The sequence below is a fragment of the Corvus kubaryi genome, unplaced genomic scaffold (assembly GCF_017639235.1).
Source record: "Corvus kubaryi isolate FWS band 111438036 unplaced genomic scaffold, C.kubaryi_AGA036_p1.0 37382, whole genome shotgun sequence".
Taxonomy (NCBI): domain Eukaryota; kingdom Metazoa; phylum Chordata; class Aves; order Passeriformes; family Corvidae; genus Corvus; species Corvus kubaryi.
The window spans coordinates 956,263-966,912 of NW_024581124.1; the positions used below are offsets into that span (position 1 = coordinate 956,263).

General features: G+C 48.8%; 2 protein-coding genes across 7 annotated transcripts in view; both read left to right on the forward strand.

Annotated features, from left to right (window-relative positions):
• SEPTIN5 (septin 5) overlaps window positions 1-3,069 on the forward strand; it is a 39,515-nt gene extending 36,446 nt beyond the window's left edge. For all 6 annotated transcript variants that reach the window (XM_042034895.1, XM_042034894.1, XM_042034896.1 and 3 more), the window contains 3 exons: window positions 658-793; window positions 2,337-2,439; window positions 2,761-3,069. In XM_042034895.1, the coding sequence (XP_041890829.1) occupies window positions 658-793; window positions 2,337-2,439; window positions 2,761-2,817 (296 nt within the window). In that variant the 3' untranslated portion in view covers window positions 2,818-3,069. The remainder of the gene's footprint in view (window positions 1-657; window positions 794-2,336; window positions 2,440-2,760) is intronic.
• Window positions 3,070-3,867: 798 nt separating this feature from the next.
• Window positions 3,868-10,338, forward strand: GP1BB (glycoprotein Ib platelet subunit beta). Its single transcript, XM_042034898.1, has 2 exons — window positions 3,868-8,007; window positions 8,686-10,338. The coding sequence occupies exon 2, from the start codon at window positions 8,856-8,858 to the stop codon at window positions 9,465-9,467; it is 612 nt and encodes a 203-aa protein (XP_041890832.1). The 5' UTR covers window positions 3,868-8,007; window positions 8,686-8,855; the 3' UTR covers window positions 9,468-10,338.
• The last annotated feature ends 312 nt before the right edge of the window (window positions 10,339-10,650 follow it).

Below are 10,650 nucleotides of genomic sequence, written 5' to 3' on the forward strand. Positions count from 1 at the left end.
TGCTGGCTGCTTGGGCTGCCCAGCTGTTGGCTCTGCACCCTTGATGGCTTCAGAGGGGGCTGTGCCTGTCGGGATGCTGGCATTTGGCAGTAGGATCAACTTTGTGAATCCCTGTGCCTGATACAGCTGGTTTTCCCCAGCCCTGCAGAGAGGCAAATGGAGATCATCACGGCAGCACAGTGCTTCCCACAGCGCTGTCTGGAGCCAGGCTCCCCATGGCAACAGCAGCTCAGCTCTCCATTGCCTGCTTTTGGCTTTGCCCCTCAGGAGCTGATTTTGTCTACAGGGGCCTTTTGATAAGTCCTAAATTCTGATGGGACAAGGAATTTACCTCCAGCACCAGCTGTGCTCACTGTGGTTATAACAGTGACATCCGATGTACATGGGATCCTCTCTCAGGGCTCTGCTGCATGTGCTTAGTGAATCCTTTTACACAGATAAAGTCCTGGGAGCACAGTGCCTTTGGCAGCCTGGCCTCAGTGTTGAGAAGTGCAGAGCACCATCAAGGCCTGTGCCAGGGCAGTGGCAGGGGTGGATGAGGAAGGAGCCCTGAGGTGGGGTTTTAGTCCAGTCTGGGTGTCCAGGAGCTGAGAAGGGGCTCCCTGGAGAGGCGTGGTGAGGTGTGATACCCAAGCACTCTCCTGTTGCTGCTTCCAGTGGAAAACCAGGCACACTGCGACTTTGTGAAGCTGCGGAACATGCTGATCCGGACACACATGCACGACCTGAAGGATGTCACTTGTGATGTCCACTATGAGAACTATCGAGCTCAGTGCATCCAGCAAATGACCAGGTGGGTCCCCACCTCTGGTGGAAGGGGTCTCTCTCTGTGGAGCTGGGATTGCTCTCACAACAGCTCATTGGTCAGGAGGCTGTGGATCTGCTGGGGACTTGCTGGGCTGCAGCCTCAGGAATGGCACTGGGAACTAAAATAGCAAATCCAAGCATGTTTCCCACAGCCTGAACCCAAGGCGGGAATGCTTTTGAGAATCCACATTCCAGTCTGAGGATTCCCCATGCAGACATAGAGAATTAGGCCTGGAGATTCTTTTGAAGAGCTGTTTGTAGCAGTGGATTAAATACATCCAGCCTAATAAAACGGGATAACCATCTCTCTGGTGGGTGATAGCTGTGTGCATTGCCAAAGAGGAATGCATTCTGTGGTCTGCAGTTATGTCTAAATAACAGCATGGCCCTTGGGATGCTGCTGTTTCTCAGACAACAGGGCCCAGGCAATTAGTAAGACAACACATCTCCAAAGACTTCTCTGCATTGTCTTCCCTTTGCATTTGATGCGCTGTGGTTTTAGTTAGAATGATCAGAAAACAGAGGAGAGAACACTCACAGGCTTCTCATTTGAGACCTCTATTTTTCCTTCTCCCTTCCATGACTGAGATACTGGTGAAAAAATTTGGGTTTGGTAGGATTTGGCTCCTCTGTTGTGAACCATTCCCTTCACTTCCTGCCAGCCCTGGCTGGGTAGCTCTGTGCTGCCACATTGCAGAGCAGAATGGCTGTGCTTCAGCAAGGAGCAGTCCTGCATGTGTGCTGACGTGCAGGTTGGCACATTCTCCTGACACACAGTGTGTCCGAGTACTTTTGCATAGCAGACAAGCCTGTTTTTTTCAGCAGCAAGTATATGGAGTCCCAAAATAACTATGTTAAATGCTAGAGCTGGGTGAGCAGTGTCACAGCTGCTATTTAAGTGGGGCTGTGTGTCTATTAAAAGAAGAGCACAGTGAAAAAGTGGTTGCTAAGCTTAGAGAAAGCTTCAGCTTGGTACTGTTTCTCACGCCATGATTAGTTCCTTGCCAGTGAACAAGTTTCATAAAACCAGCACAGGGCCATTTCTAGAGAGTCGTTTTGGTAGGAGATCCTAAACTCCAAGGCTGGAATTGTCTCAGTAATGAGCCAATGGTGACTCCAAGTGGTGAACACCTGCAAGGAGCATTTTGTAGTTCCAGTTTCAGCCCTGACTTCTTTGGCTACTAACATTCCTTCCTTATGTACTGAGAGCTCTTGTTTTTTGGAAGAAAATCGCCTCCTTCCTGTGTCCCCTACCTGCAGTCATGGGCACCCCAGCCCTCAGAGCAATGCTGCTGTGCTGTGCCTGTCTCATGCCTCCCACCTCCTGAACAGGAGGTCTCATTCTCCATCCAAGGGCATGCCACAGCTCTGAACTGGATTGTCCCATGGCCCCTCCACCTGGTTGGGTGTTTAATGCAGCACTGCTGGTGGGTCTGCCATGGGGAGTGACAGTCATTGTGTGGTGACACCAAAGCCAGCCATCCTGAACCATGACTGACTGCTCTTCCCCCCTCTCTCCATTTCTCTAGTAAGCTGACTCAGGACAACAGGATAGAAAGCCCCATTCCTATCCTGCCTCTCCCAACACCGGACACTGAGACAGAGAAGCTGATAAAGATGAAGGATGAGGAGGTGAGTACCATTTCTGCCTGTGCCTCCTGGGTGTTAGAGCTGGAATCCAAGGAGTTTCTCCAGGGTTGCCCCATAGAGGCAGTCCTGAGGCTTCCCGCTCCTGTGTCCCACTATTGTGGGCTCCTGGGGTGGAGGACAGGGTGTGAAACCTGTGGCTTCCTCTGTCAGGGAAACATAGCTCCATTCCACCCCAGACACAGGTGCTTCTGTGCTCAGGCAGGAGTTAATACTCTCTGAGAGATTCCCTTGTCAGCTCCAAGGGGCTGCCCCAGTGTGTATCTCCTGGTCCCTTTCTGACTCTCTCTTCTGTGTCTCCTGCAGCTACGGCGGATGCAAGAGATGCTGCAGAAGATGCAGCAGCAGATGCAGGATCAGTGAGAGGCAGGTACCCGGAGGGCAGAGGGAATCCCCCAGTGACCATCTGAGACCTGGCAAGAGCTGTGAACATTTAGAAAACGTTTCCTGTTGTATTGAGACTTGTGGGCAAGAGCTGCATCCGCACCCTCTAATTTATTAGCAGCAGTGCTGGCTTTTCGACCAGCTGGATTGTGGAGAAGGCTGTTCACTTAACAGTTTACTGATGTGTATTTCTTTTGTAATAATTATTCTTTAATTTCTTTTTTTTTTTTTTTTTTTTTAAAGAAACTAGCCTGGGAAGTCTCTAAGGCATCCTAAAAAAAAGAAAAGAAAAAGGTCCCCCTTTCCTATGTACTCTTGTTCGGGAATGCTCTGGTATTTAAAGTCCTGGTTTCTCTGGTGTACGAACTTAAACAGTATCTGTGTCAATGCACGTAGGTGTTTACTCCCAACTGAGGTGCTGTGCCCCCATCCCTGTTTCCCTTGTCTGGGGCCAGCATGAGCATTGTAAAGGCAGCCATACCCTCCTGTGAGTTTGACCTGCACTGCTCGGGCTTCTCAGCCTGGGGACAGTGCTGGCCCAGAGAAATGGGGCTGGCGATTTCTCTGTGCACTGACGTGCTCAGGAGTCCTGATGACTGCCTGGTATCCTGTCCAGGTTTTTATGGGTTTTTTGTTTAGTTGGTTGGTTTTGTTCTTCCTATCAAGAAAACTTCAGGATGTTTGCACTGAGCAGCAAGAGACTGAGTGCCTCGAGGTTGGTTAGAAGAAAACTGCTCTCAGTTACATCTTTCTGGCAGAGAGGCTGAGTTGTTGACTATTGCCTGCAAGGAGGTGATGGGAGTGAGCACCTTCCCTGCCATGGTTTCCTTCCACAGCGGGCTGGAGGCATTGGTAGAGGAGCCCCAAGGGTGTTTCATGGTTCAGCTCTGGTTGTCAGCTGCAGAGTGTCTTCAGTGTCTGCTCTGAAAAGCACTGTGGCATTTAGAGTGCTTGGCCAAGACTGCTTTGGAGGGGGTAGAAACACTAGGGCTGAAATCTAACCCCAAATGCAGACCTGTCCCCTGCCCCCGGGCTTTGCAGTCCCACGAGCACATTGCTGGCTCTGAGCTTCTCCTGGGGAAAGGGGCAGTTTTTGTGGGCCTGTACCCGAGATCTGCAGGCAGCCTGTGTGGGCAGGTGTTGGGTTAGCCTGGCAGGTGCAGGACTGTCACTGCATGGGGCTGAGGACAGCCCAGCAGGCTTGGCTCATGCTCCCCTGCCCTTCCCCTGGGCACTCAGCCCTTCTCCCCCTCCTTATTCCTTGGCTCTTCCTGTCCTAGTGCTGGGAAGGCTGGTGGGTCTGCTGGGCAGAGATAAAAGCACTCTTTGGGCAGCAGCTCCTGTCCTGTTCTTGCTTCCTGCAGTATTTTTAACTTGAGTCCAGCCAGAGCAGAGCCCTGCAGTGTGATATGCCTGACAGGGCAGGGCTCGCCAGCAACACTGCCATGCTCACAGGAGTCAGGGCTGTTGGAGGGAGAGACGCTTGGCTCTTCCTTCTGACTCCAGGGAGTGCAACCATGGGCTGGGCCCTTCTGCTCCTTGGCTGATTCCTCTGACCCCTTTCCCCTTTTGTATCTGCTCCTCCATCTCTGGCTCTCCCCAGTAGATCTCCCTGGGTAGGAAGCACAGTGTTGGCCAGGAATAGCCAGGCCCTAGATTCTGTTACTAGGCACTGCATTTGTCTGATTCCTCCATGGGGCTTTAGAGTCCTGGTCAGGGTTTGTCCAGGTGGTGAGTAGGTTGGCTGGTTCCAGTTATTCACTGTACAGAGCCTCTGCTTAGCCACAGCATGGGCTGTAGGGGCAGGGGAGAGACCCTGGTACCATGTGGAAGGACAAAGTAAGGATGGAAGCCCTTTGACAGAACTGTGCAAGCTGGGCAAGACCAGTGTTCAACAATGTTTGGGTTTTTTTTTCATGCTTCCCTATTTTGGGCTCATAAGTGGCAGTGCCAGGTGCTGGGAGAGCAGAAGGCTTCAGCTTGACTTCAATAACATGAAGGACCAAGGCACCTAAGAGGAAGTATGGCCTTTCTTTGCATGATGTGCTTACTTGAGCAGTGGAGTAGACTGAAACAGGAGCTTCCTCCAGGTTTTCCAAAAAGATGGACAGCTGAATTCTCAGCTCTTTCTGTGCTAGTATAACAGGAAGCATCTTGAAGTATCTGTCCCCTCTTTTCTTACACTAGTCTTGGTGAGGAGGATGTTTTGTTGCAAATGAGCCCTGTCCACTTGGAGATTTTCCTTCTTCATTCATTCCTAGAAGATAAAGGAGACCCTTTCCCTTTAGCATGGACAGACAGCACCTGACAACTTTCATGCTGGGCTGTGCACAGAGGTGCTGTGTGCTGGTGAGAGCACAGGGTACGCTGGTCACAGGCAGGCAGAGCTGCTGAGGGTGGATCTGCCCATCCCTCCATGTGGGGAAGTCTCCATCAGCTCAGTGCACGTGGCTCCTACATCAAGTCAAGAGTCACAAGCCTGTTCTCTACAGAGAGCTGAAGCCTTTGGCTACCAGCTGGCAAAGATGGTTCAAGTTGCAGTTAGGAGAAAACACACAGGAGTGAGGCACCAGAGATGGCTTCTACAGAGGGGTGGTGGTACCACTGAAATCATGTGCAGGAGATTCCCTGCTCAGAGTTCCAGAGTTTGGGGACTGCTTGGAAAGGGATTAGAGACTGATTTTGGGGGACACCAGGGGTTCAGATTCTGGCCTGGAAAGTGACATCTGTATATTTAAGGAGTGTGTTGTACTGTGACATCAGTTCTTACAGTAAGTGGAGAAGAGACTCCTGAACACATGGAGCTTGGCCATGTGGCTCTGGCAGTGAGAAGTGTGGATAGGAAAGTAATTTAACACCTCCCCTCATGCAACCCTCCACAGCCTCACATGCGATCCCCTGCACCCCCCGCCACATTCCCATGCCTCTGCCGAGCTTTGCCCTGCTGAGTGAGTGGCTGCAGGGATGGTGTCCCACTCCACAGCTATCCCAGCTGCAGCTGGGGCTGTCGGTACATCTTGGCCCCTGTGCCTGACAGGATCCATGGCATGAACTCCTTGTGTGTGCTGCTGTGCTGGTCCTGCCTGTGCAGTCCTTGCTGCCTCCTTGCATGCCTCCCCTCAAAGGAGGGGGTTCCACTCCTTGTGCTCTGCAATGGCATTTCCTGCTCTTCCTCACAAACTCCACTGTGCTTTAATGCTGGCTTGCTCCTGCCATGCACCTTCCTCACCCCCTGCTCCATTCCTAGGCTCTTTGTTCCTGTCCATCTGTTGGGTTATTATAATTATATTTTTTTGTAAATTTCTGTTTGAACATTTTGTCATTGTGAACAAAGAAAACAAAACCTTTTAAAACATATCCATTTTATTAAATGATTATTGTTATTATTATTAATGTTTACTACCTGAATTGATCAGTGAAATAAATACATTCAACTATCCAGCCTCTTTCTGTTTAATTTTCAGCCCCCTTGAGCAGCATTGGTGATACATTATGGGCAGGAGAGAGCAAAACTGACCCTGTTTCTCCTTTTATCTAATTCAGTCAGAGTGAGCTTCAGGCAGGCTTCCTGCATGGGATTTCGGGCCTGTTTATTCCAGAAGCTAGCAGGATGATCTTGAAGGTTCTTCTATATGCAGGCTTCCCCTAGCAGTGGTGTCTAAATCATCAATGGTCAGCTGGCCAAGATCCAGTCCCAGGAAATCCAGTTTGTAAGTAGTCAGGAGAGCATTGCCAAGTCTGTGCTGCATGCAGAGCCACATCAGGTCTGGCTCAGACCAGCTCCATGCCACAGCTGGCCTGAACACCTGCCTGTGAATAAACAAGGTGCCAAATGCATGAGATGAGGTAAGTTTGCTGAACAAACTTACCCTGCAGTAGTCGAGCTGCTCCTAAGTGGAAAGCAGGCCCTGCAGGAAAAACGGGGTTAGTTTGTTGCCTAAGATCTCTTTCCCACTCTGGCCACCACAGTGAAACAACTGGAATGATCTGCTCCAATTTTGTAGAAATTTAAAGTTTAATTTTTTTCTTTAGAGCATAAAAAATTTCCCTTGGTTAGGGCCACATTCTGCCATATTTTGCACCCTCAGTTCTCTTAACATGAGCACGTTCAAGGCATTCATCATTTCTGTTCTCTAGGATGTCCACAGTACAAGGTAACAGAGTTGAGTTCAATAGGGCAACAGTTTCACAACTTAGTTCTGGTGGCCTTAGGCTAAGGAGTGTAATGTATGCCTGCTCAGGCTGATGGCAGAGAAATGTCTGTGAAGATGTGATGGCCATGAGAAGACATGATTCTGCCTGAATGTAATTTTGACCCTTGGACTTACCTGTTCAAGTATTTGTGTAACACAGCTTCTGAATAAAGCATGTGGTCAGTCTTTCTCAGTAACTGTGCTTGTCGAGAGCTGTGAGCTCCCTTGGCTGCCTGAAGAGCAGCTCCTCAGAGCACTGTCTTTCTGAGTCTGTTGGCCATCCTGTGAATCCAACTAGTTTTATTTTGATGTAGACAGTGAAATGCCAAGAGTTATATTTTACCCCTATAATGATCATGAGAGGATGAAAGTGTCTGAAGAATGTTTCTCTGGAAAGATGGATGGATTGAAAGATCATTTCTATCAGCAGATCTTTCAGTAATAAGTAGATTTTGTGTCACTGCTTCAAGGGAAACCTGAGGGTCAGCACCCAGAAAGTGCTAGGTGTCACCATTCTGCCAAGTTTTCCTGATGAGATGGGAACCTAAAGGTCGCAGTGCTCAGGGAGTATGGTACAAACCAGTAATATCACCTGCCAGTCTGAAGTGCATTTTGAGTTATGCAACTGAGACATGGTGACGTTTCTATTGGGCTGAGCCTGTGGGCCCAGAATCACAGTTACCGGTACTGGCAGCATCTCTCCCAGCAACTGTGTTCTTGTGAGCGGTTGTCAGCTCCCATTTCTTGGAAGACTTGCTCAATGAAGCCTCAGCTTCCGGTGACATGCAGCAGACTTGTAGGAAGGCCTCATGTGGGAGGTGTCCCTGGGATGAGCCTGACCCTTATCTTGCCGGCCAGCTGCAAGGGGATTATCCGGGAACGCAGCTATGCACACGCTCTTGCACTGACTGGACTGCCTTGAGACCTTTCTCTTGTGTTGTAAAACCAGCAAGAAAGCAAGGATTGAACTACTCTGGTAAGTCAACAATGCTACCTTCTACTCTTTTTTTAGTTTTTAATTGATTGACAATTACAATTTGTCAAGCACAGAAATTGCTGCCTTGTTGCAGGTATGTGTAGTTGTTCTCCTGGAGAAGTTACAGCACTGGCACAAGACTGTAATATAAAAAAAGGCTTGTTGACCCATGTCTCCCAGCACAGGTGATTATTCACCTGCTGGAGCAGGGTCTAGCATAAAAAACTCCACTGGCCTCCATCCTCAGTGGTCAGCACCCTCTCTGCAGCCAATTTACAGTTTATTACTTCTTTTCAAGACTGGAAAGGCTATTTTGTACTCATGGTAACAGTAAATTTATTTCTGAATCTCCTCCTGAAGTTTGCATGAACAAAGCTTTGCTTACAGATGTAATCCAGAGTTATGATAAGGCATGAGCAATTTCATATTCTAGTTTTTGATTCCTTGACAGAAATTTTCTTGGCTACCCTGGTAATGCACTCCAATAATGCTGAAAACACAAGCAGCTCATGTACACTTCTGAGGACTAGTGAAAATGTATTTGATGGCTGCAGCTAAACCTTCCAGTAGCCATGTATTCATATCCCTCTTCAAATCCAGGGTTGGAAGACTGTGAAAATTCCTTCTCCTATAGTGAGAGATCAAGAATTTGCTCTCTATTAACTCTGTTCTTTTCAGAGTTCTCATGTCTCCAGTGAAGGACACCAAATCCACCCAACTTTAGAAACTCATCCTCAGAACAAAACAACAAAAGACCTTGGCTGTGGTGTCAGTCCTAGAGTGTGTGGTGTCTACTTGTCTGGCCTCCCCCTCATCCAGTCTCACCAGGGAAGTGTTTGCAGGTGAAAATGAAGAGTGGAATTCTCTTGTCCCTCCTTGGCTTCCTCCCACTCGTGACACCCCTATGCCCTGTGCCGTGCAAGTGCACCACCAACATTACCGACTGCTCGTCGAAAGACCTGACTGTAGAAAACCTGCCCGTTGCTTTCCGTCCTTCGGCTGAAATCATCCACCTCGGTTCCAACAGGCTCACCTCTATTCCCAATGGGCTCTTTGACAACCTGAGGAGCCTCCAGGTAGTCTACCTACAGGGCAACCCTTGGGAATGCACCTGTGACATCCTCTACTTGCGCTCCTGGCTCCAGTGGCAGCAGAACCGGAGCCTGTACAGGGATGTGAGATGCAGCTCCCCGGCGCACCTGGAGGGCCGGATCATCGCCTACCTGACAGAAGATGAGATTGTCTCCACATGCCAGCACTGGTACTGCAGCCTGGCTCTCCTCTCTCAGGTGTCTCTCTTCATCCTCCTTTTCCTCCAGGGTATCTTGGTTATCTTCATCATTGTCTACCTGCAGAAATTTCGGAAAATGACCACTGAAGCCTGGAGCACCACCCGAGAACTAGACCGGCAGGTAGACCCTCGGGCATCTTCTTCAATAAACCCTTACAATGATGATTAACGTCACAAGACAGAAGACCATCCTCCCTTTGGGGGTTGCTGTGCCAAGGTCCTGTAGTTTGTGATATTCAGAGGGGGCAATTCAGTACAACATCTAATCCTGACTGCAGTCTGAAGCAGGACTTGAACTGATCAGACACTTGCTGTGTTCCTGGAAAATCAATCTTGTGGTTTTTTTCAATGCTTTAAATTCTTTAGCATGATCTTGACTGCTTGTCTGAACTGGAAGTGGTTCTGATTTGGTAGACTAAGGAAATAATGAACTACAGCAACCAGAACTGACTCAAACAGCTCATAAGCTCATAGGGGCTCCAGTGCTCGGTTCCTCCTCTCCTACAGTATTCCAGCCATATTTCCAGGATGCTTCTGGTTGTGCTGGATCAGGTGAGGACAGAGGTGGGCAGTGAACTGTTCAAGTACTGAGCTAGGACAATGGAGAAATACAGTTTCCTTCTGCAACCACAGACTGCATTAAGAGCTTTGGACTAGTGTTTTAGTCTTCTCCTGCCTTGCTTTCCCAAGTAAAAGGGAAAGGAAATACCTTCTTTCTTGATGCCTCTTTTCTAATGTTCTTCTGGGGGAGGGAGGGAATGTCAAGAAGCCCACTCATTTTACCTTATCTGGATTTCTTTCAATCTGCTTGTAGTTTTAATACTGATTTCAAGTGAGTGAGACTGGGGCCCTGAATCTTCATGAGAAATTCATCCTGAAGCCAAGAATTGTTTGACTGTGCCTGTATGGCACCTGGCATGAGAGGTCTGGTCTTTAGAGACTCAAACTGCAAACCCCACTTGTGCCTACTGCTGTTTATGGTGTCCCTTAATTATTTTTGAAATGAAACAAAATTGAAATAAAATAATGATGCATTATGATCTAAATGGCTTTTTATTTTTTTTCTATTCTACATTGGGTATCTTGCATGCTGTTGTGCTCCCTGGAGTTCCTCACCCTCAGATTTTGTGCCAAGCAAAACAAATCCCAAGGGCAGGTGGAGAAATTACTGGAGTGCACTGTAGGGTTAAACTTTGGCAGCTGCTGGCTTCCACCATGGGCCAGGAGAAACAGGGAGTTTCTTCTAAAGCCACTGAGTGGCTGCTTATTGTTTTGTGATGCAGCTGGAAAGGAGAGGGCGTTTGTTTGGGGCAGCAGGGCTGTGGGGTGACCAGCAGGTGAACGACCGGTGC

Excerpts from the sequence above, each read along its gene's own strand:
- GP1BB (XM_042034898.1), top strand. The coding sequence starts at position 8,856 with ATGAAGAGTGGAATTCTCTTGTCCCTCCTTGGCTTCCTCCCACTCGTG.